At 38.5% G+C, this 26,504-nt stretch overlaps 1 protein-coding gene across 2 annotated transcripts in view; it reads left to right on the plus strand.

The window, feature by feature from the left end:
* The window catches only part of LOC130917222 (echinoderm microtubule-associated protein-like 2), a 72,553-nt gene extending 58,121 nt beyond the window's left edge, over positions 1 to 14,432 (plus strand). For both annotated transcript variants that reach the window (XM_057838391.1, XM_057838392.1), the window contains 11 exons: positions 1,983 to 2,082; positions 2,163 to 2,317; positions 2,379 to 2,504; positions 2,597 to 2,728; positions 2,804 to 2,871; positions 6,027 to 6,115; positions 6,186 to 6,283; positions 6,373 to 6,460; positions 6,528 to 6,623; positions 7,438 to 7,568; positions 13,532 to 14,432. In XM_057838391.1, the coding sequence (XP_057694374.1) occupies positions 1,983 to 2,082; positions 2,163 to 2,317; positions 2,379 to 2,504; positions 2,597 to 2,728; positions 2,804 to 2,871; positions 6,027 to 6,115; positions 6,186 to 6,283; positions 6,373 to 6,460; positions 6,528 to 6,623; positions 7,438 to 7,568; positions 13,532 to 13,657 (1,209 nt within the window). In that variant the 3' untranslated portion in view covers positions 13,658 to 14,432. The remainder of the gene's footprint in view (positions 1 to 1,982; positions 2,083 to 2,162; positions 2,318 to 2,378; positions 2,505 to 2,596; positions 2,729 to 2,803; positions 2,872 to 6,026; positions 6,116 to 6,185; positions 6,284 to 6,372; positions 6,461 to 6,527; positions 6,624 to 7,437; positions 7,569 to 13,531) is intronic.
* The last annotated feature ends 12,072 nt before the right edge of the window (positions 14,433 to 26,504 follow it).

Raw genomic sequence — 26,504 nt, forward strand, 5'->3', positions numbered from 1 at the left:
AGTAAATCTCTCTATCTCAGTAACCAGCAGCACCCATCCTAACGTGCGCGTGCCCGGTAAAGGTGCCCGGCGGCAGACGTTTCTTGAATTTCGTTCTGCTACGAGCGGCTGCCATAAAGTTATGAGGGAAAAACATCGTTTTTGAACTTTTATGAATCGTAATCGAATCGTCACGTGTCGTATCGCGATGCATGTAATAATCGATTTTTTTTTTGTTTTTTTTTTTGAAACTCCACGACTATAAATGCCCTGAAAATCTGACAGAATGACTGTGAATGCTCTGGTTTCCAATGAACGATCGTTCCAAGTCTAAATGGATTGGGTGTCGAGCACAGTCAAGGCAGCCTTAGATAGGCCTGTCGCGATAACAAATTTTAGTGTCCGATAATTATTCTCATAAATTATTGCGATATGCGATATTATTGCGCCCCCTCCAATTTTTTTTAACCAATTTATAATAACAGTGAGAATACAGTATATATTAATAGATCAAGTACACCCATTTAAACGCGATATTTACTCTTAAATTCAAAAATACTGTTTAAGAAATCACAACTAAAAAAAAAACAAGACCATGCCTCTTAAGTAAAAAACAACCATATTGATACCGCACAGAAACACAGAATAAATAAAATGTGTTTAAAAAACAAAACAAAAACTGCACTTAATAACTTAAGCATTTTGGTAAATGAAAACTTTTCCCGTCATAGCTTCTGCAATGGTGTTCCATAGGGATGCAACGATACAGTTAAGTCATGGTTCGGTACAATTTTTGATACGGGGGACACGATTTTCGATCCGATTCAATACATTTAATGCTCTGTAAAAAAATAACAATTATATTTTTTTGTTTCGTCTTTTTTTTGTTTTTGTTTTGCTAACGAGCAAAAATTAAATTGCCATCATATAAACATGCATTTTGTGCATAATATTTATGTGCTTACTTCTTACTGATCTTTGTATAAAAATGCTGAGAACAATCTTTACTGTTTGTAAAGTGAGGCAGGGGACACTGTTGATTGCTACAGCTCTCTTAGCAGCTAGGTTTACTACATGAGCAAGACATCCTATTTGTGGTCCCAATCCATCTGTGTCACGTACTGAAGTAACAATATTTGCAACATTATCTATAGTCACTGGTATGGATTGATATGGCCTTCTTAACTTCCATTCAGTCATGACAGTTTGGAATTCATCGATGTAGTATATGGACTACGTGTCCCATAATCACTCTTGCCTCACGTAGACAATGGCATGGGACATAGCACATCTAGTTTGCCATTTCGTGATATCTCGTGTGTGCGCGCATTAAAAAAGTTAGCAAGCGCCGCTCAAGTCACGTCTGCTCATTACTACACAACACCAGCATATGACAATCGACTTTCATAAACAGGACGAGTTTGAAGCACAGCGCTCTTAATTTCATTCAGCTGTTCGTTGTCAAAGCGAGGTTTTTCGTAGCAGTCAAGTCGGTAACAATGTTTTGGCGGACTTCGTTGTAAATATCCGGCGTTGTGCCGAAAAATAGCCGCCCTGCGTGAAATGTCACACCTGACGGGAGCGCCCACACGTCAACAACACCTGCGCGCCATAGATGGTCCACAGTCAGTCCGGAGCACTGACGCGGCCGGTATACGTTGAACAATAGGATATAATGGGAACGATTGGCTCCGGCGCTAGTTTTTGCCGGACCTGGAACGGAGATGCATTTTGCGCAGTTGGTAACGAGGAATCCGAACTTTTAACAGCACGTCTACCGCACGCACGCACACACGTGCACGCGAGGCGATAAATCGCAGCGGGAAAATTACCGCCTTCATTTTTATTTATCGCGCGATAAATGGAATTAATGCATATTGCGACAGGCTTACGTGTACTTAGTCTTTTGATGATGACAAGTTGTTTAATATTTAAAAGAGCAAAAGTGGCTTTATCATTGAACCTTATGGTACTCCAAATCTGTGTATTATTTTTCCCAATAGAAACACGAGAAGCCAAAGTACGTGTTGTGTGTGGCTTTCGCCGAGAATGGAGACGCTATCACCGGAGACTCCAGTGGAAACATTTACGTGTGGGCTAAAGGTAGTAAAAGTTATTTACATGTCAACGAATGTACAAAGTGTACTGTATCGTGTGAGCTGTGATTGGCTGTCGAAAAACAGGCGGCAATCGCATCAGCCATGTCTGGGCGGGGGCTCACGAGGGCGGCATCTTCTCCATATGCGTCTTGAAGGACGGGACCTTGGTGTCTGGGGGAGGGAAAGACCGCAAAGTGGCACTGTGGGACCGAGAATACCGCAAGCAAGCGGACATGGAGGTTAGGATGTCATTGACTACATCCTAAGGACCAACCGTAACGTTTTTTATATGGCTGTCAGGTGGGTGATGCTTTCGGTCCAGTGCGGGCTATTGCGGAAGGCAAAGGGGGCCAACTCTTTATCGGGACCACCAAAAACGCCATCCTCAAAGCGGCTTTCCCTGATACTCTGACACCCATCATACAGGTGAGTGCCTTTTCACTCTTTGGCTGCCATTTAACATCCAATTAATTTGAACTGGGACAGTTGGCAGTGACTGATAACCAATTTGCCTGCAGGGTCACACCGATGAACTTTGGGGTCTGGCCGTGCATTCGAGTCTGGATCAGTTTGTCACCTGCTGTCAGGATAAGCTAGTTCACCTGTGGGACACAAACTCCCACCAGCCTATCTGGACCAAGACCATTGAGGTCATTTTAAAACTAAGATACAACACAAAATGAATTCCTTTTTTAGTTGTTAGAATTGTTGTATGTTGCGTTTAGGATCCTGGAAGGTGTGCGGGATTTCATCCAAACGGAGAAGTTCTGGCCATTGGCACTATGACTGGAAGGTATCTTATTACAGGAAACCCTCACACTATGCGGTACAATGCAGGGGTTTCAAAAATATTCATCGGAGAAAAAAAAATAGTAAAAAATTAAACGGAGCACGCGAGGCTAAAGCGAAACACATCGAGTCTCAGGAAGTCCCATACCTCATGAACGAAAATCAAGGCTGCTAAAGCATAGACTTCATAACCTATTGACATGACACTGGAAACGGGGCCTATTTTTCAAAACTTCAAATTCAAATATTTTCAAAACCAAAAGTGCTACCGACCTAAAACTAGTGTTGCACCGTTACCATTTTTTTGGCCCGATACCGATACAGATACCTGGCTGTGCAGTATCGGCCGATACCGATACCATTCCGATACCACTCTGTTAGCAAAAAAAAAACAAAAAAAAACATACATATATATATATATATATATATATATGTTTTTTTTTTTCTTTTTTGTATGTACGTACAGTATAAGGGATGCAATGATACAGTTAAGTTACGGTTCGGTACGATTTTCGATACAATTCAATACATTTAATGCTCTGAAACAGAAAATATAACTGTTATTATTATTATTATTTTTTAATTATTTGCTAACAAGTAAAAATAACAGTGCCATCATATAAACAAGCATTTTAGTGCATAATATTTATGTGCTTACTTCTTACTGATCTGAAGAAATTTTGTATATAAGTGCTGACAACAATCTTTACTGTTTGTAAAGTGGGGCACACTGTTGATTGCTGCAGCTCTCTTAGCAGCTATATTTACCATATAAGTAAAACATCCTATTTGTGGTCCGGGTCCATCTGTAACATGTACTGAATTATCAGTATTTGCAGCATTATCTATAGTCACTGGTATGGATTGATTTGGCCTGCTTAACTTCCATTCAGTCATGGCGGTTTCTATTTCATCAATGTCGGCGGCGGCGGCGGCTTTTATATGGACTACGCGTCGCTCTGGGCTCACGCAGCATGGGATCTAATGTAGCACATCTAGGTTGCTATTTGATGATATCTAGTGTGCGCGCTGCGCCGCTTGAGTGTTTTCTTGCCACAGAAGTCACTTCTGCTCATTACTGCACAACATATGACAATCGACTTTCATAAACAGGACAAGTTTGAAGTATGGCGCTCTTAATTTGCCACTCATTGTTCATCATGAAACCATGAGTTTGCTTAGTCTCACATGGTCTTAATCTTTCTGATCCCATCAGCGCTACAATAGCAAGCTTTAGCTTATGCATGCTAATCGTTTGTGAATGCCATGTTTGATGAGCAGCGAAACATCGTGGATATGCGTTGTAGTGTACATCCGTAATATTGAAGACAAAGGTGTAAATTTCGTTTGGCAGTGTCGAGAAAAAGACATACAGCTGTAATGATTTGGGAAGTTAGCTCACATTGGGAGGACAGTATATTTGCGTTCAAGTGATGCCAGTAGATGGTATCGGCGCCCTAAATGTTGGTACTCGTCGATACCGATACCACCAATTCGGGCCGGATCGGCGCCCCCAGCTGATACTGGTATCGGTATCGGTGCAACTTTACCTAAAACCAAAACAGGCACCTACCTTAGCCATCCATATATGAGTCTCCATGGGCAGCGGCTTCAAAAAATTCAATAGCAATATTTAACATATAGTTATATACATATAACATAGAAGTTTTTGACCACAATGGCAACTTAATTTTTTTAAATTTCCTGCAAGCTTTCAACAGCTAATAAATCAGTCAAATTAACGACAGAAACTTAATACTTGAGGAAAACATGCAGAATCAATTATAAATAATATGTAAATACATTATTAATAAATTTTATACACAATCACAACTTATTATAGAATAGCCCTTCATAATCATTATACACAGGGGTGCACATAAGTGGTCCGCATGCGCGCATGCGTACTGGACGTAGACAAACGCGCTGGCCCTCAACGGCTTCCATACGCTTTTGCGTACCGATGGCTGACCACTGTATTTGCGGCGGACACGAGAAAATAACTTCTCAAAATGTCGAAGAGGCAGGCCACACTGAGTAATTACTTCCGTGTTCCCCCACCCCCGTCAAAAGACAGACGGACGACAGAGACGTCACCGGAGCTACCGAAAAAAAGGACTTTTGCTGTAAAGTGGCTACAGGAGGTACCATGGCTAGAAGCAAATGATGCTCGCACGGAAATGCGGTAGAAAATGTGCCGTGAGAATCCCAATGTCGCCGATAAGAGCAGCGCATTTTATGTAGGGTCAAAGAATTTCAGCCATCCAAACTTTGAAAATCACGAAGAAAACAGAGAGCATGTGGCAATTAAGCAAACTATCGATGTCAAACAGGACCCCACTCGCCCTATGGACAAGTGGCGGAATAGGGCGGAATAAAGGTAATGAACAGCGACATGCACTGACAAACGTGTTTTTGCTCGCATTTTACAAAGCTAAACATGCACATTCAATGAGGTCTTATGAGGAGGACATCCCACTTTTAAAAAGGCTTGGAGTTAATGTGGGAGCCGCATAATGCCCTTTATTTTGAATTGGTGCTTTTTATTTCTTTACATTTCACTTCAAAGTAATGGCAATTTTGTTGTGCCAGTTGATGTTAATCAAGCATTAATTGTTAATATAATTAATTAAAGTTAATTGGCTCTAAGTAAAGCTTGTCATAAATTTATCGCATCAGGCGGGTCGGCTCTCAAGCTCAATGAGGACCAAATCACATCTCCAGGTCCTCCTCTGAGAACCTGGGCAAAAAAATGATGTGCACCCCTGATTATACACTATATACTGTTAGTAAATGAGGCTAGCGGCCGCCTGGCGTAAACAGCTTTTCTGGCGAAAATTCTCGTGAATAAATGCTTAATTCCCTGAATTCTTTATAGATATGGACGTAAAACAGTTTCGATTCTTGGTTAAAAGCAAAGAAACTGCATTTAGCGTTTATTTTACTTAGATTGTCGAAGTACAATGCTACTCTGTTAGCGAATGAGGCTAGCGGCCGCCTGGCGTAAACAGAGCTTTTCTGGCGAAAATTCTTGTCAATTCTCGTTACTGAAAGAAAGTAATCAAATTACAATAACTCGTCAGTGACAACACTGGCTTTTATTCCGTGTCTGGTAATTCATTTTTTTGTATTTCAATTGTGGGTGTGGGTGTATTTCAGATGGTTAGTGCTGGACACAGACACTCGTGACCTTGTGTCTATGCACACAGACGGCAATGAGATCATCTCCAATGTGAAGTATTCTCCAGGTAAAACACCAGCTGAGCCTTTCTCTCGTTAGCATCTGATGCTAACCACAATGTATGTGTGTTCCGTCAGATGGCAACTTCCTGGCGGTGTCTTCACACGACAACTTTGTTTACATCTACGCCGTAACGGAGAATGGACGCAAGTACAGCCGCGTGGGAAAGTGTACCGTGAGTTAAACCAATCTGCCTAGCAACAGAGAGCTAAGATGTCATGTGACTAGGTATTTCTCGAATTGTGTTTGTGAATGTTTCTTCAGGGTCACTCCAGCTTTGTGACACATGTGGACTGGTCCTCCGATAGCGACTACCTAGTGACCAATTCGGGAGACTACGAGATCCTATTCTGTCAGTGGACTCATCTACTTCCTACATGTATGTTCATTAATAAACATTAAGGCTGTTCCTGTTTTAGGGGAGGCGCCCAGCGGCAAACATGTGACCAACATGGACACCGTGCGAAACCTCACCTGGGCCACGTCCACCTGCACGCTGAGCTTTACCACGTTTGGTAAGTTTGGCAAGCTCAAATTCACAATCAACACAATATGATCATAGACTTCATAATGGTATTGACAGGACACGGGGTGCAGGGCCAATCTCCGTCAAAGCTGACCAACTGGAAACACATACATAGAGCTTTTCATGTTGAAAATTCTTATGAATAAATGCGTAAATCCCTGTATTCTTTATAGATATGGACGTAAAACAGTCTCAATTCGTGGTTAAAGGAAAACAATTTTTTAAAAAAATAAAGGGCAGTTAGCATTTATTTTAAGTAGATATGTCAAATGTGCTGCCTGTCTTTAAGTTACTGTGGCGCCGCCTTACCACAACAAACAGCTTTTTACGTTGAAATTCTTGTGAATAACTGCTTAAATCCCTGATTTCTTTATAGATATGGACATAAAACAGTCTCGATTCTTGGTTAAAAGCAAAAAAAAAAAAAACTGGCAGTTAGCATTTATTTTATGCAAATATTGCGAACTATGAAGCCTTAACGACTAATTTCTCCCATTGATTCTTTTCACAACGTTTCAAAATGCATGCATGGTACGAAAAATATAATAATCACCTTGAATCCTTGAACAAATCATTTCTGAGACAATCCTTCCTGTTTGTATGCGGATTTCGTACTTTTATCCTAAATCCGGTGTTGAATCGCTGCATGTGTCTTTGCGACCGACTGCGAATCACTGAAGGGGATTGTGAGATGGGCACCCTGCTTGAAGGCATTGCGCAGTGGCTGGCCGACTTAAGCCGTCAATACAATTATGAAGTCTATGATATGATAGAAAAGAGATTTTAGCTCTGGTTTTCATCAGGAATTTGGCCGGACGGTGCCGACGGCACAGACATCAACGGCGTATGTCGGTCACACGACAACTCCCTGCTGGCGTCGGCTGACGACTTTGGCAAAGTGCACTTGCTTTCGTATCCGTGCTCCCAGCCTCGGGTTAGTACTCAGCACCGTTTACAGTGTATGCCTGTCAGTATTAGGGGGAAAACACATGGGAGCCGACTGAGCGATGGCAAAATGTGAAATTCATCGCCGTTGAGTTGAAAGCCAACACACGGGGCGCGTTGCGACTGCAGCGGCAAGGGACACGCATCGCCCTCTGACTGTGCATCGTTGCTCGTCCATAGACTTCACTATCAGTTGACGGGACTTGGGGCCGATTCGTAGGTGGCCTATTTTCAAAAACTTAAACTTCAAATATTTTCAAAACCAAAGCTGCTAGCGACTAGGCCCGTCGCAATAACAAATTAGAGTGTGCGATAATTTATCTCATAAATTATTGCGATATTATTGCGCCCCCTCCCCCCAATTTTTTAAAAAAAACCAATTTACAATAACACAGTGAGAATACAGTATATATTAATAGATCAAGTACACCCATTTAAACGTGATAAATATTTACTCTTAAATTCAAAAATACTCTTTAAGAAATCACAACTAAAAACAATAGACCATGCCTCTTAAGTAAAAGACAACAATATCAATACCGCACAGAAACAGGATAAATAAAATGTGTTTTTTAAGAAAAATAAATAAATTTGCACTTAATAACGTAAGCATTTAGGCAAATGAAAACGTTTCCCCTCATAGCTTCTGCTATGGTGTTCCATAGGGATGCAACCATACAGTTAAGTCACAGTTCGGTACGATTTTCGATACGGGGGACACGATTTTCGATCCGATTCAATACATTTAATGCTCTGAAAAAATTGTTGTTGTTTTTTTTTTTTTGCTAACGGGCAAAAATTAAATTGCCATCATATAAACATGCATTTTAATGCATAATATTTATGTGCTTACTTCTTACTGATCTGAAGAAATTTTGTATTAAAAGTGCTGAGAACAATCTTTACTGTTTGTAAAGTGGGGCACACTGTTGATTGCTACAGCTCTCTTAGCAGCTAGGTTTACTACATGAGCAAGACATCCTATTTGTGGTCCAAATCCATCTGTGTCACGTACTGAATAAATAATATTTGAAGCATTATCTATAGTCACTGGTATGGATTGATTTGGCCTTCTTAACTTCCATTCAGTTTATAATTCATCGATGTTGTATATGGACTACGTGTCCCATAATCACTCTGGGCGCATGTAGCCAATGGATATGGGATGTAACACATCTAGTTTGCTATTTCATGATATCTAGTGTGTGCGCGCGCATTAAAAAAGCAAGCAAACGCCACAGTCACGTCTGCTCATTACTGCACAACACCAGCATATGACAATCGACTTTCCTAAACAGGATGAGTTTGAAGCACAGCGCTCTTAATTTGCCACTCAATGTTCATCATATCCATTCAGCTGTCAGTTGTCAAAGCAAGGTTGCTCGTTGCACCCAAGTCGGTAAGAATCTTTTGGCGGACTTCGTTGTAAATTTCCGGTGTTGTGCCGAAAAATAGCCGCCCTGCATGAAATGTCACCCCTGACGGGAGCGCCCACACGTCAACAACACCGGCACGCCGGAGATGGTCCGCAGTCAATCCGGAGCACTGACGCGGCCGGTATACGTTGAACAATAAGATATAATGGGAACGATTGGCTCCGGCGCTATTTTATGCCGGACCTGGTACGAAGATGCATTTTGCATAGTTGGTAACAAGGAATCCGAACTTTTAACAACACGTCTGCGTGCGCGCGTGGCGATAAATCGCAGCGGAAAAATTACCGCCTATATTTTTATTTATCGTGCGATAAATGGAATTATTGCATATTGCGACAGGCTTACTAGCAACCTAAACCTAAAACAGGCACCTCCCTTAGGCATATATGAGTCTCAATGAGCAGCGACATAAAAAAAAAAGTCGTTTCCTAATAAAATCCAGATTGATTATCTTTTTATACAAGTATAACAAAATTTAAAATGGCTATCAACTTTTCAGATTTTAAGCTAGATAAACAAAAATCACCAAATGCAGAGATAATCACTAATATTTTTAAGATCAATAGCAATATTAAATGTTTTTGCTCAAAAAAGCAGTTAGTTCACAACAGCTAATAAATCGGTCTATTTTCACATCAGAAGCTTAATACTTGAGGAAAGCCTGCAGAATCATAATTTTACTCAACAAAAGCAAAGTTAGCATTTTTCTAATATACAATCACAACTTATTGAGAGGTTGAATTCTGCTATTGTGTCAAGATACAAAATCCAACATGGCGACCGTCACGAAACAAAGAGCTTTTTAAGTTGAAAATTCTTTCAAACAAATGCTTAAAATGTGGAATTTCTATAGATATGAATGTAAAACTGTTTAGATTCTTGGTTAAAAGCAAAAAACGGGCAGTTATCGTTCATTTTACGTTACTATTTCAAGCCAAAGTTACGGTATTGTGTAATTCAACATGGCGGCCATCACCAAACAAGGAGCTTTCTAACTTGAAAATTCTTGTAAAAAATTTAAAAAATGCATAAATTGCGGAATTTATATGGTGATGAACGTAAAACAGTCTAGATTCTTGGTTAAAAGCAAAAAAACAGGCAGTTATTGTTCATTTTACGTAAATATTTCAAGCCAAAGTTACGGTATTGTGTAATTCAAAATAGCGGAACAAAGAGCTTTTTAAGATTAAAAACTTGCAAATAAATGCTTAAATCGCAGAATTTGTATAGATATGAACGTTAAACAGTCTAGATTCTTGGTTAATAGCAAAAAACGGGCTGTTATCGTTCATGTTACGTAAATACTGTATTTCAAGACAAAGTTACGGTATTGTTTGATCAACATGGCGGCCATCACAAAACAAAGAGCTTTTTAAGTTGAAAATTCTTTCAAACAAATGCTTAAAATGTGGAATTTCTATAGATATGAATGTAAAACTGTTTAGATTCTTGGTTAAAAGCAAAAAAACGGGCAGTTATCGTTCATTTTACGTAACTATTTCAAGCCAAAGTTACGGTTTTGTGTAATTCAACATGGCGGCCATCACCAAACAAGGGGCTTTCTAACTTGAAAATTCTTGTAAAAAAAAAAGGAAAAAAATGCTTAAATTGCGGAATTTATATGGACATGAACGTAAAACAGTCTAGATTCTTGGTTAAAAGCAAAAAAAACGGCAGTTATTGTTCATTTTACGTAAATATTTCAAGCCAAAGTTACGGTATTGTGTAATTCAAAATAGCGGAACAAAGAGCTTTTTAAGATTAAAAACTTGCAAATAAATGCTTAAATCGTAGAATTTGTATAGATATGAACGTTAAACAGTCTAGATTCTTGGTTAATAGCAAAAAACGGGCTGTTATCGTTCATTTTATGTAAATACTGTATTTCAAGACAAAGTTACGGTATTGTTTGATCAACATGGCGGCCATCACAAAACAAAGAGCTTTTTAAGTAGAAAATTCTTGCAAATAAATGCCTAAATCGTGGAATTTCTATAGATATGAACTTAAAACAGTTTATATTGTTGGTTAAAAGCAAAAAACGGGCAGTTCACATTCATTTTACTGAAATATTTCAAGCCAAAATTACGGTATTGTTTAATCCAACATGGTGGCTGTCATGAAACAAAGCTTTTTAAGTTGAAAATTCTTGCAAATAAATGCTTAAATCGCCGAATTTCTACAGATATGAATGTAAAATAGTCTAGATTCTTGGTTAAAAGCAAAAAATGGGCAGTTATCGTTCATTTTACGGAAATATTTCAAGCCAAAGTTACACAAATTTTGTCTATTGATATATATTTTTCTCTGTTTTTCTCAAAAAAAATTCACCGTATTCCATAATACAGTGGAATTTTTTTTTCGGTGTATTCCCTTGTTTTTCGCAGTTTTCGTAATAAACGCGAACATCGCGAAAGCGGGGGAATACAGCGGAAAAAAAATTAACTGCATTCCCCCGCTTTTCCGCGAAAAACGAGGGAATACAGTGAAATTTTCTTTCACTCTATTCCCCAGCTTTTCGACGAACACCACGAAAACAGGCAATTCAGTGATTTTTTTTTTTTTACGCTGTATTCCCTCGTTTTTTTGCGGTTTTCACAGAAAAGTGAGAGAGTATAGTGAAGATTTTTTTCGCTCTATTCCTTCGTTTTCTGCGGAAAAGCGAGGAATACAGTGAATTTTTTTTCGCTGTATTCCTTCGTTTTTCGCAGGAAAGCGGGGAATACTAGAGGTGGGAATCTTTGGGCACCTAACGATTCGATTATGATTACGATTCAGAGACTCCGATTTGATTATAAATCGATTATTGATGGCACCCCCCCCTTTTAAAAATTTTTTTTTTTTTTTAATGTTTAGTATATTTGTTCCGAAATTGTTCAAAAATCCTCACAGGCTAAATAAACCAAACTACTATTTTAGTTTCAAGTTAGAAACGGTAAATAAAATACTCAAGTCCCCATTCTGTATCAACAGCTTTAAACCACATTCAATTAATTTAATGTTGTCAATCAACCGTAAAAGTTGTTAAAATTGCACCCATGATTCCATAATTTCCCTCATGTCTACTTTCGACATGTGAAAGTTTTAAAACTGTTTCATCATTTAAAGATAGATACATTTTGCCGATTTAGGGGTATTTAAGATAAAAAGTAATTAGGTTCTCTATAACAGAGCCTTCTAGAGAAGTCTACTGCTTTAAGATGTTTACTGTTTACTAGCACGGGAAAGTCTGTCATTTCACATCTAGTCTAGATATATGTGATATCTACCATTGCCGTATGTTGCCGTATGTTTGTAGCAACTACCAACTAGGCGCTGTTTGTAGCGGATGACAGCCGCAGTCAGGTATTATTGTTTTTTTTTTTTACCTAGAGGCATTGGCTGTACATGATATTTACTCTTGGCCCGTTCCTCATTGCGTCCCGAAGACCGCGCTGACTGCATTTTATTTCCGCTTTACCTGGTATAATTCAATAATCGGAATTTGGATGTTTGTGAATCGTTCTCGAATCTTCCACGGCCGAATCGCGAATAATCTAAGAATCGAAAAATTTTGCACGCCTCTAGGGAATACAGTGAATTATTTTTTCGCTGAATTCCTTCGTTTTTTGCAGGAAAGCGGGGGAAGACACTAAATTTTTTGTTGTATTCCCTCGTTTTTCGCGGAAAACGGCAATACAGTGGAATTTTTTCCCCGCTGTATTTCCTTCTTTTTGTGGTGTCTGTTTTTTTTTTTGCGGAAAAGCGGGCCAATACAGTGGAATTTTTTTCCCCGTGTATTCCCTTGTTTATCGCAGTTTTCATAAAAAAACAGCGAAAAGTGGGGGGATACAGCAAAAAATTCCCTGTATTCCCTCGCTTTTCTGCGAAAACTGCAAAAACAGGAAATGCAGTGAATTTTTTTTCGCGGAAAAGTGGGGGAATAAGGTGACTTTTTGTTTTTTTTTGCTGTATTCCCTCGTTTTTCACGGGAAAGCGGAATACAGCGAACATTTTTTCAGCTGTATTTGCTCGTTTTTCATGGTTTTCTGCATTTTTCGCGGAAAAGCGGGGGGAATACAGTGAAAAGATTTTCACTGTATTCCCCCTTTTTTGGCAGTTTTCGTAAAAAACGCGAACATCGCGAAAAGCCATCCGAGTGCCACCAAACTCCGAGGGCTCGTTCAGTCTTGCTTGCAGGCCTAGTTCCATATAACATGTATTGAAGGCGAGCGACGTTGCCTATCGTGTTTTGCCCTTAAGAAGAATTAGGGTTTGCAAATGATCGCTGCAAACCTTCCCAATCAAAATGGATTGAACATCCATTGCTGTTGATTTCTGGGTCACATTCTTTTGATTTCGGGCTACGTCCTGTTGATTTGTGGGCATTTCCGGGTCACTAACTGCTCATTTCCGGGCATTTTAAAGACCATTTTCCTCAACGACATACCATATTGAACATATTCAGTCAAAAAGGATTGGACGTCCTTTGCCGTCAAACGCAAACAATGATTTAAAATTGAGTGCCGTCTTGCAGGCACCAGGCCACGAGTACGGCGGCCACAGCAGTCACGTGACCAACGTGGCTTTCCTGCAAGATGACAGCCGTCTCATCTCTACTGGAGGAAAAGACGCCAGCGTCCTTCAGTGGCTGCTTGTTTAGGTAACGCCTGCCAGGTGGCCTCCCGTCCACCGTGGGGCAACGCCTTTTTTTCTCCTTACGTGCCTGCACGTTAACTCACGCGTACGCTGGATAAAACGAATGTTTACTATGTTGCAGTTTATTGTGTTTAGTGTTTAAAAAGGCTACACGATGGGAAAATGTAACAAAAAATGTTAGCATTAGCACGCTAAATGCGCCTGGATGAAATTAAGTTTAAAAATCCAAACGTTTGGACTATGGTACGTCTCTGCTGTGAGTGAGTGCTAGGTGGGATGGACTCTTGTAAAACATTTTTAATGCTAATGCTAACTGTATTTAGCTAGCTGAATGTCACAGATGACACATAAACACACTAATGTGAATGTAAACAACAAAAACACCGTCCCTTTAAGAGCAGCCCAGTTGCCTTGTCGCTATGGAAATGTTTCCTCTTACTACTCCTTTTTTCCACCAGGGAGCGCTACAGCGCAACTTGTCGCTATGGAAATGTTTCCTCTTACTACTCCTTTTTTCCACCAGGGAGCGCTACAGCGCAACAAGTGCATGAATGATTGGCTTCTAAAGAGTTCAATAGATTAAATTAATATATATATATATGAATTATATATAATCATGTGTAATGCGGTATATCCGAGTGGCTCTGCTATTTTAAAATAGAAGCATATAATATATAGTTAATAGAAATTGTCTGATGGTGGGCGTGTCATGTGGTGATTGACAAGCAGCTTAACTGTGTTTGTTGGCTTTTTGATTTGTTAATAAAGTTTTTATCCAACCATGACTGCCAGGTTGTGTCTTTATCAACAAAACATTTAGGTTTTACACCTCTAAATTTGTCATGAGTAAAGTTCATATAAAAGTATTGATCTTACCAGGTTGAAACCTACTTTGTAAAAAAAAAATAATAATAATAATTAAAAAAGAAAAAAAATCTTTTCATAAAAAGTGATAGTTTGGAGGATTCAGTCAGACAGACGCAAGCATTTTGAATTCTAGCTTGAAAATGATTATTTTGTGCAAGGTCCATCAACGACATGCGTGACTAAATTTGGTATGAAAGACCCACTCTCAATGTACTAACCACCATCTTTTAGAAAGCCTTCTCAGAAAGCCATTTTATGGCTTGGAAGAGTGTCAATACTTTTGTCCACTGTTTAAATGAAAGGTCGATGGCAGCAAATTGTGGGGACTGCAAACATTAATTAGAATATTGACATTGCCCGAGGCTCAGACCATAGTTCTATTACCAAAGATTCGCACGGGGAATGGCGGCATCATGGGTATTTGTAATTATCTACTCTCTTTGTACACTGCTGGCCAAAAGTATTGGCACCCCTGCAATTCTGTCAGATAATGCTCAATTTCTCCCAGGAAATGATTGCAATTACAAATGCTGTGGTAGTAATATTGTTATTTAATTTGCTTACAATAAAAAAAACAACACAAAAGAGAATGAAATTTTTTTTTCATCATTATCATTTTACACAAAACCCAAAAAATGGGCCGGACAAAGTATTGTCACCCTCAGCCTAATACTTGGTAGAACAACCTTTAGACAAAATAACTGAACAACTGCTTCCGGTATCCATCAATGAGTTTCTCACAATGCTCTGCTGGAATTTTAGACCATTTTTCTTTAGCCAACTGCTCCAGGTCTCTGAGATTTGAAGGGTGCCATTTTCAGATCTCTCCACAGGTGTTCTATGGAATTAAGGTCTTGACTCATTGCTGGCCGCTTCAGAAGTCTCCAGTGCTCTCTCTCAAAAACACTTTTCCAGTGCTTTTTGAAGTGTGTTTTAGGTCATTGTCCTGCTGGAAGACCCATGACCTCTGAGGTAAGCTTGAGAACGATAAACCGATATGACCGGGTATCCGGTTTTACAGGTGGGAGATACAGCTGTATCGATAGTAAAGTTACCATTCAACAGTAATTAGCCATTAAATATTCAATGAACCGATAGTAGAGATAGAATTCGGCTATCGCGAGCACAAGAATCGGCTTCTAATGCCTAGTTCAATGCATTGCTTAATATGATAATAATTTAGCTTTTACCTCACATGCTGCGCTTGTGTCATTCACCACACAGCGCACTTAGATTGTGACCGCCGTCGTGGTTGCCTCAACTTCCCATTCATTTCGTCAGAAGTGCTAGTAGTCGCCGTCATTACCCGATTGTCACGGGTGTGTCATAACAACGCGAGAGCTAACAAAACCACTGTAACGCACGCTCCGTAGCGTTTTCTTCACAGCCCCCCCCCCCAAAAAACATTGTAGTGGCAATGAAGCAACATGCTAAAACAATGGACAGTTTGCGCACCACGCCAGCGACGTGCAGCGATTGATTTTCAACGCACCCCGGAAAACAAAAGTCGGACTTTGAGGCGACTAAGGCAGCAGCTAGATCTGTTCGAGCTAGTGTGAAGTGTGAAGCGGTACAGAGATCGTGAGTTTTTAACCCTGAAAAATAACCCACTACAATGGTGGAAAGGGCGGCATATTGTTTCCACGAAACGCAGTGTACTTAAACATGTGGATCAAGAAAAATCTGCCCTTCAAAAGACATATAGACAGTGATGAGGAATAAAAAAAAATGTGGAAGCACAGGCATAAGTGAATGACTTTGCTTTGTATAAGGTTAAAGAAGACCTGTCTGTCTAAAATGCCATGTTTTTCCCCCCAGTTATACCAGTGGTAAAGCATAATTTATTATTTATTTATGATAACACTAGCAGGTTTAATTCTTTTTTTCTAGAGCTGCTGCATATAATTAATATTTTTTGCTTGTAAGATGTTGAAAGTTTGCACTTAAGTTACTTACCTATTGTGTTCAAAAGACCAGGAAATACAGTAATAAAATTACTGCACTTTATTGTTGTCTGTCACTGGAGTTTTATTTTGTTATCAATCCCATCCAAAGAAATGACGGTCATATAGTAAGCCTTTTTTTTTTTCATAAAAAAAACAACAACATAACATTGGTATGAAATTTTGCTGTTTAATTTAGCTATGAGTAATGTGGTCTTTTTTATGTTTAAAATACTGTACGAACACACACAACAAATGTTTACTATCGAGGGCTGTCCCAAACGACTAATTTCCTCCCGATTAGTCAGCCGACTATTTTTACGATTAGTCGACTAATCTAATATATATAGGGCTGTCAAACGATTAAAATTTTTAATCGAGTTAATTACAGCTTAAAAATTAATTAATCGTAATTAATCGCAATTAATCGCAATTCAAACCATCTATAAAATATGCCATATTTTTCTGTAAATTATTGTTGGAATGGAAAGAAAAGACAAGATGGATATATACATTCAACATACGGTACATAAGGACTATTTGTTTATTATAACAATAAATCAACAAGATGGCATTAACATTATTAACATTCTGTTAAAGTGATTCATGGATAGAAAGACTTGTAGTTCTTAAAAGATGAATATTAGTACAAGTTATAGAAATGTTATATTAAAACGCCTCTTAATGTTTTCGTTTTAATAAAATTTGTAAAATTTTCAATCAAAAAATAAACTAGTAGCCCCATTCTGTCCTCAATGTGTGTGAGTACACAAATTGACAGATAGCGAACATAAGTTCCAAAAAGAAATTAGACGGTGTGGCAAAGTTGCATGGGCTTTACTGAAGTCATCTCTTTTTGACAGGAGCACGTTTCTTGTATTTTTGTAAAACTGAAAATAACAAGGCAATGTGTCAATAACTTGCATAAATCACAAAATAATATAAAATGTACACACACGTGTCCATTTGAGCAGTAGCACTAGCCAATTAGCTCACAAGCATCTAACAATGTAACTGCATTTCACCATATATGTGAACAACTTCAAATACACATCATCAATAACTATCTAATGGTCATGAATATAAACAAAGGAGGAATATAACTCACAAGTGATGCATGTATTAGACACAAACAGTGTGATGGGGCTATGAGAACTGCCACTGAATACTGTATGCGGACGTTAGCTGGTCTGAAGAGCACTGTCTATTAGTGTGAGTTCGCGTCGACATATAATCACGTCAGAAAAGCGCGCCGAAACCCAAATAATCAGCTGCACTGAATCGCCAGCAGAGAGCGACATTACGCCACATAACATATGCAAGTCACACCCAAGCGCCAGCAGAGGGCGGAAAAACTCCATAAAACACAATTAACAAGTTGGCCTTTCACTGTACTGACATTTAAATCTGTCTGAGCGGGCCTAGTGCGTTAATTGCGTCAAATATTTTAACGTGATTAATTAAAAAAATTAATTAACGCCCGTTAACGCGATAATTTTGACAGCCCTAATATATATATATACTGGACTGTCTCAGAAAATTAGAATACACAATATTCTAATTTTTTTAGACAGTCCTGTGTATATATACACAGGACTGTCTCAGGAAATTAGAATATTGTGTATTCTAATTTCCTGAGACAGTCCTGTATATATACACAGGACTGTCTCAAAAAATTAGAATATTGTGTATTCTAATTTCCTGAGACAGTCCAGTATATTTACTACTTTAATATTTAAATTTTTGTTGAAGCTTATTAATTCACAAAAACATTTTGGAACACCTACATTCTTTATTAACGTATAAATAAATAACATGAATCAATATAATAAATAATAATAATAAATCAATAATAAATCACAAACAATGAGGTCAAATGATGCTGGCATTAACTAGTGCAAAAAAAAAAAATGTAAACGGAAACACTGAGACTTCACCTCTTTGACAGGAGTCAAAACAATTCTTACTCTTTTTGTGGTATGTCATTGTCTATATTGTTCTAAATGTTAAAATGAATTGCAATGTCCCGGACAACCATTTTCAGAATACTTTGTGTGAGTTCAGATGCTTTTTCTGGTGTGCATTCCGCATTTTTGGGGGAGGGGAAAAACTGTTCAACTTTTGTTTGTTTTAACCTGAAAATAGATAAAGTAGAGGGCACACTGAAATATTACCACAACTATTTTGAATGAGAGGCACGCATACTCACAGTAACAAAAATTAAATATATAGTATTAATTTTATTGTATACTACAATATGTATATACACAATGATACTTTATAATATAAAGTGACTAACATTAGTGCAGTCATGGATTACAGTAAGCAGGCCAGAGCTGTTTCCATATATATTTTCATTATGTTATGTATATACAGCATGTATGTATATATTTTCCCCAAGTGGGAGCTTCCATGATCCTAATAAATTTAATAATAATAAAAAATAAAAAAAAATATATATATATAATTATATATACATTAATTATTTTATTAAATAAAAATGCACGTTGATACGACGCACATAAAGGTAACTTCCATTTTAAAAAATCGTTAGAAAGTTGTATGGACTTACAATCTGCTAGCTTGTTGTTGCTTGTTGTCTTGGAAAAATACACTTGGGTGACGGCGCTTCAAGTGTTCGTTCATAGCTGATGTGCTACCGTGGTATACGAGCTCAGCTTTGCAAAGAGTACACATAGTGGCACCCTCCATATTTTCCTTGAAATTATTCCAGGCTCTGGCTATTCTGGTCCGCTTTTTTGGCTTTATGCCACTTTCATGTGTCACCAATTCTGCCCTTTTTGGTAATTGGCAGTGTTTTCAACTCCTCGCCATAATGAGGAGTGAACCGGCGATTCACTTGGCTCGTTGTTGTTGATTCGGCCCATGTCCTCCTCAGGAAGGCGGCGGCGTTCATAAAAACACAGAGAGGCGTCGGATGGCTCTTTATCGATACTTTTATTGTCCAAAACAAAAACGCAGGAGCTGCAGCCACTGAACTCCGTGCTACCCGCGCAGCGCGCACTTTCCAAACTCACCGATTTCACTCCCTCTGTTTCGCTCCCTCTCTCTCGCCCACTTTCTTCCTCTTTGCTCAATCTGACAATGCCGGTCACATTGAAATAACAGCGGCCCCCTTGGGGGTGTTCATCACAACCGCTTGCATCGCGAGCGAACGCCATTCTAAACTTTATCCGCATGTAATTTTTTTTTTTTTAACCCGTCAATACCCGTCGACGGTATGTTTTGCCCGTCGACGCATTTACGTCATCAATGACGTCGACAACGTTGACTAGTCGGGACAGCTCTATTACTATCGTATCTTTTTCACTCTGTATCGAACCGTATCGTTCTTAAACTGTATCGAATCGTATCGACTCACTCGGCCTTAAAAATGTATCGTCTTTGAATCGAATCGTAACCTGTGTATCTAGATACATATCGATTCGGCTTCATGCCAGAGATTCCCAACCCTACTCTGAGGGGGACCCAGCTTTCTCACCCTTGGCCTTACATTATGCTGCAAAGTTTCTTGGTAGTCTTCAAACTTCATAATGCCATGCACAGGGTCAAACAGTCCAGTGCCAGAGGTAGCAAAACAACCCCAAAACATCAGGGAACCTCTGCCATGTTTGACTGTGTTCTTTTCTTTGAAGGCCCTGTTTTTTTCCCTTTAAACTATGTTGATTCCTTTTCCCAAAAGCACTACTTTGATCTTATCTGAAGAGAGAACATTCTTCCAAAACGTTTTTGGCTTTTTCAGGTAAGTTTTGGCAAATTCCAGCCTGGCTTATTATGTCTCTGGGTCAGAAGTGGGGTCTTCCTGGGTATCCTACCATAGAGTCCCTTTTTATTCAGACGCCGACGGATAGTACGGGTTGACACTGTTGTACCCTCTGACTGCGGGACAGCTTGAACTTGTTTGGATGTTAGTCGAGGTTCTTTATCCACCTTGCGCACAATTTTTCGTTGAAATCTCTCCAATTTTTCTTTTCCGTATTGTAAGAAACTCATTGATGGATACCAAAATCGGTTGTTCGCAGTTACCGTATTGGCCCGAAGATAGGACAGCCCCGATTATAAGACGACCCCCTCTTTTTAAAGACTCAAGTTTGAAAAAAAGACTTTTTGAACACCAAATTAATTTTTATACAGAAAATTATTACAGTACATCTGAAAGTAATGATTATAACAATTTATTTGAGAGAAAAAGCATGTTGTTTTGCCTCATTCAAATCTTAATATCTGAACATTTAAATAAGTAAACTGAAGTGCAATCACATTTGTAAATAAATGGCTTCTGGTTTTTGAAATGTAAAAAAACCCCAATCTATTGTGATAAAACAACAAAATTGCAATAACTGCATTAACCATCAAAGTGAAGTCTAACTGTAACTGTAGTTTTGAAACAAATCTGAATAAGGAAAAACATTGCAATAAAATAATGCAAACTGGTTAAACTAGTAGCTGAGATCCGTCATGACAGAACATCGCTTCAATGATATCTGGCGCCATCTAGCGTCGTGAATGGGTATAATGTCTAGACCCCGAATATAAGACGACTCCCACTTTTTCAGTCTTATATCAATGCAAAAAACACCGTCTTATATTCGGGCCAATACGGTATTTTGTCTAAAGTTTGTGCTACCAAGTATTAGGCTGGGGTGCCAATACTTTTGTCCAGCCCATTTTTGGAGGTTTGTGTAAAATGATCATGATTTAAATTTTTTTTTTTTTTTTCATTTTCTTTTGTATTTTTTCATTGCAAGTAAAATAAATGAAGCTACTACGACCAAAGCATTTGTAATTGCAATCATTTTCTGGGAGAAATTGAGCATTCTCTGACAGAATTGCAGAGGTGCCAATACTTTTTGACCAGCACTGTAAAATATGAAAATGTCATGCATTGTGAACACATGACAGAAACTGTCGCATTGTTGTCTGGTTGTTGTCTCGTGAGATGAAAACTGGCATTTGTCATGTTACGTTCTAGTCTCCCAAGCCACATTTTTAGCTTGCCCCGTCATGAAATTTTTTTTCGTCAATTAAATGTTTTTATAGTCATTGTTGATGAAAAAAAAGCAATGGCATCACCCCTTTCCTATTTTTTTTTATCATCTACGCTCACGTGATAATAGTCGAGATGAACCTTAACCCTTGATGACTCAATTGATACCCTTATACAGTGGGGCAAATAAGTATTTAGTCAACCACTAATTGTGCAAGTTCTCCCACTTGAAAATATTAGAGAGTCCTGTAACTGTCAACATGGGTAAACCTCAACCACGAGAGACAAAATGTGGGAAAAAAACAGAAAAATCACAGTTTGATTTTTAAAGAATTTATTTCCAAATTAGAGTGGAAAATAAGTATTTGGTCAATACCAAAAGTAAATCTCAATACTTTGTTATGTACCCTTTGTTGACAATAACGGAGGCCAAACATTTTCTGTAACTCCTCACAAGCTTTTCACACACTGTTGCTGGTATTTTGACCCATTCCTCCATGCAGATCTCCTCTAGAGGAGTGATGTTTTGGGGCTGTCGTTGGGCAACACGGACTTTCAACTCCCTCCACAGATTTTCTATGGGGTTGAGATCTGGAGACTGGCTAGGCCAATCCAGGACCTTGAAATACTTCCTACGAAACCACTCCTTTGTTGCCCTGGCTGTGTGTTTGGGATCATTGTTATGCTGAAAGACCCAGCCACGTCTCATCTTCAATGCCCTTGCTGATGGAAGGAGATTCTCACTCCAAATCTCTCGATACATGGCCCCATTCATTCTTTCCTTTACACAGATCAGTCGTCCTGGTCCCTTTGCAGAAAAACAGCCCCAAAGCATGATGTTTCCACCTCCATGCTTCACAGTGGGTATGGTGTTCTTCGGATGCAATTCCGTATTCTTTTGGTCCAAACACGAGAGCCTGTGGTTCTACCAAAAAGTTCTATTTTAGTTTCATCTGACCATAACACATTCTCCCAGTCCTCTTCTGGATCATCAAATGCTCTGTAGCGTACCGCAGACGGGCCTGGATGTGTACTTTCTTCAGCAGGGGGACACGTGTGGCAGTGCAGGATTTGAGTCCCTGGCGGCACATTGTGTTACTGATAGTAGCCTTTGTTACTGTGGTCCCAGCTCTCTGTAGGTCATTCACTAGATCCCCCCGTGTGGTTCTGGGATTTTTGCTCACCGTTCTTGTTATCATTTTGACGCCACGGGGTGAGATCTTGCATGGAGCCCCAGATCGAGGGAGATTATCAGTGGTCTTGTATGTCTTCCATTTTCTAATAATTGCTCCCACAGTTGATTTCTTTACACCACCTATTGCAGATTCAGTCTTCCCAGCCTGGTGCAGGTCTAAAATTTTGTCTCTGGTGTCCTTCGACAATTCTTTGGTCTTGGCCATAGTGGAGTTTGGAAGGTTGTGGACAGGTGTCTTTTATACCGATAATGAGTTAAAACAGGTGCCATTAATACAGGTAACGAGTAGCTCCTCGTTAGAAGAAGTTAGACCTTTTTGACGGCCAGAAATCTTGCTTGTTTGTAGGTGACCAAATACTTATTTTCCACTCTAATTTGGAAATAAATTCTTTAAAAATCAAACAGTGTGATTTTCTGTTTTTTTTCCACATTCTGTCTCTCATGGTTGAGGATTACCAATGTGACAATTACAGGCCTCTCTAATCACACAATTGTGCATTTGCACAATTGCACAATTGGTAGTTGACTAAATACTTATTTGCCCCACTGTAGCTGTCAATTCACTGTGCAGTCGGGCCTAGTAACCATGATATTTTACAAATTTGGGGGGGAATGTGTGCGATGTCTTCGACATGTCAGTCGAATGTTGTCAGCAAAGACTGGTTGGACTGCATTTTTGCCTGAAAGTGCACGGGGTCTCACTGGTATGGTATCTTTTGTGGAGCTGATGAAAAGACAAGCATAGAACTCGTTCAACTTGACATTTCTTTACATTCTTGCTTGTCATTTGTATTTTACACACTGGCGGCCCCACCTACTCCATTCCAATGTTTTCAAGTGGGCCATGTGTACGCGATGTTTGTGTGTTCATGATTGTGCATGGGTGTGTGTGTGTGCGAAAGTGAGCGGCTGTTCTCAGCAGCGTGAGCGGATTTTAGTGGACTCACTCAATTAAGCATTTTTCTAAGTTATTCTTATTTAAAAATAATCCACATTATGAAGGTGGCACTGTGGGACAGTAACATGTTTAAAATAGGGCTGTCAAACGATTAAAATTTTTTATCGAGTTAATCACAGCTTAAAAATTTATTAATCGTAATTAATCGCAATTCAAACCATCTATAAAATATGCCATATTTTTCTGTAAATTATTGTTGGAATGGAAAGATAAGACACAAAACGGATATATACAGTTAACATACTGTACATAAGTACTGTATTTGTTTATTATAACAATAAATCAACAAGATGGCATTAACATTAATATTCTGTTAAAGCAATCCATGGATAGAAAGACTTGTAGTTCTTAAAAAAAATAAATGTTAGTACAAGTTATAGAAATTTTATTTTGAAACCCCTCTTAATGTTTTTGTTTTAATAAAATCTGTAACATTTTCAATCAAAAAATGAACTATTGGCTCACCATTGTTGATGTCAATAATAACACAAAGTTCATGGTGCTGAAACCCATAAAATCAGTCGCACCCAAGGGGCAGCAGAGGGCGACAAAATACCAAAAAAACACAAGCAACAAATGGACATGACACTATGCTGTCATTTTAATCTGTTTGAGCGGGGCATGTGCGTTAATTGCGTCAAATATTTTAATTTGATTAATTCAAAAAATTAATTACCGCCTGTTAGCGCGATAATTTTGACAGCCCTAGTTTAAAACTTTTTTTTTTTTCTTCTTAGAACAACACTTTTTTCGGTGTCCGATCGGGACTGTATCGGCAGATTCTCAAAATCAGGTGACTCGGGTGCAAAACTATGTGATCGGGACATCCCTAGACTGAATGCATGTTTTTTTTTCAATTTGAAAAACGGTAACAAATAGTAGAACTCCAAAAATCTGAACTGAATTCCCAAAAACAAAAGGAAAAATAATGCAAAAACCAAAACTGATACATAGACTTCATTACTATAGACGTGACACTCATAGACTGAGTTTGACTTTTGGGGCAGGGGGGGCACAATATGTTGATGTCAGCAATAAAATTAACTTACAAGAATATTTAAAATAATAAGTTGACAATGAGCGTTTTTTGTTTCCCATCATTCTTGAGGGGAATTCTAAATCAGGCTGCTTAGGCAATACTTTTCGCCAAGATTGTCATCCAGTGAATATGGTATGCCCGCCGGTGTCGTGCCAATGTAGTTACCCTAGTCAAAAATTGTATCCCTTGGGCAGAGCCATATGGAGGTAGATTTGTGTCATTATTCAACCAAAAATATGTCGCTTCAATTAAAAAAAAATGTTTGAATGCAAAAATAAATTTGAAACTCAATGTGTTTGAATGCAAAAATTAATTTGAAACTCAAAAAAATCCCCCTCCCCCCCAAAAAATGCACGTGAAAACTATTTTTCTTAGATTTTTTTCATTTTTTTAATTTTTAATTTTTTTTTTTTTTTTTTTTATTGAAGTCAAGTTTTTTTTGATTGAAGCAACTTTTTTGATTGAAGTAATGTTGATGTGTTTTTGGGCCACATTTTGGCTAGGACATTTGTGTCTATATTATTCAATGAAAAAATAAGTTGCTTCAAAAAAATATCGATTTAAAAAAAGAAAATCATTGCAATCAAAAAAAAAAAAAAAAGAAACCTTTCAATCATAGGAAAAGATTTTGAATGAGAAAAAATATTTGAGATTGAAAAATTTGCATTTGAACATTTAATTTTTCATTGAAAAAGTTTTCTTTGATTGAAACAATCCTTTTTGTGTTTGGCCCATATTATGATTAGGACATTTGTGTCTAAATCATTCAATTCCCCCTCAAAAATAGTTTTGGTCAAAGAAAAAAAATAATTTTTTTCCCCAAAAAAAATTCTTTTTTAATTATATGCAAAGCAAATGACCGTCTAAGGTGCTCGAAAAATAATTTTGACCCATTATAAAAACATATATTTTTGTTCATTTCATTCATTTTTGTTGCAGTTTTATTGCTTTTCAACTTTTATATATATAGGAAAGTCAATTACATGCAATGACACTTTTCGGACACCGGGGGGGGGGGGTCTGGCCCCCCATGAAATCCGCTTATGGTGACACTTCGTCATTCTTTGCGCGATGCCTTACCATAGGGGGGCGTGCTTAAATCTTCATTTAGTAATAGTTGAAGACGGCATATGCTCATGTCAAAGCCGGGTTTAAGCTTGGATTTTTGAACTACGAAAGCTGTACCGCATACAAACAGGAAGGATTGTCTCAGGAGTGATTTGTTCGAGGATTCAAGGTAAACATATTTTTCGTACCATGCATGCATTTTGAAATGTGAACCGCCGGGCCTCGGACCGGTGCATTTGGTACCGGGCCTCATAGAAATAATAATTTATTAACGACTGCATTCTGGCCGAATTAACTTTGGCCTTTGCCCCTGACTCAACACACCAATATCCCTGTGTACGCTAGATATAATACTACAGGATAGAATGTCATCATAGAAATCCATTGATTGGACTGCTAGCAGTACATCTTCTTTTGTATACAGTGGGGTAAATAAGTATTTAGTCAACCACCAATTGTGCAAGTTCTCCTACTTGAAAAGATTAGAGACCCTGTAATTTTCAACATGGGTAAACCTCAACCATGAGAGACAGAATGTGGAAAAAAAAAACCAGAAAATCACATTGTTCGATTTTTAAAGAATTTATTTCCAAATTAGATTGAAAAGTAAGTATTTGGTCACCTACAAGCAAGATTTCTGGCTGTCAGAGGTCTAACTTCTTCTAACAAGGTCTAACGAGGCTCCACTCGTTACCTGTATTAATGGCACCTGTTTTAACTCATTATCGGTATAAAGGACACCTGTCCACAACCTCAGTCCGTCACACTCCAAA

The sequence above is a fragment of the Corythoichthys intestinalis genome, chromosome 6 (genome assembly GCF_030265065.1).
Source record: "Corythoichthys intestinalis isolate RoL2023-P3 chromosome 6, ASM3026506v1, whole genome shotgun sequence".
Taxonomy (NCBI): domain Eukaryota; kingdom Metazoa; phylum Chordata; class Actinopteri; order Syngnathiformes; family Syngnathidae; genus Corythoichthys; species Corythoichthys intestinalis.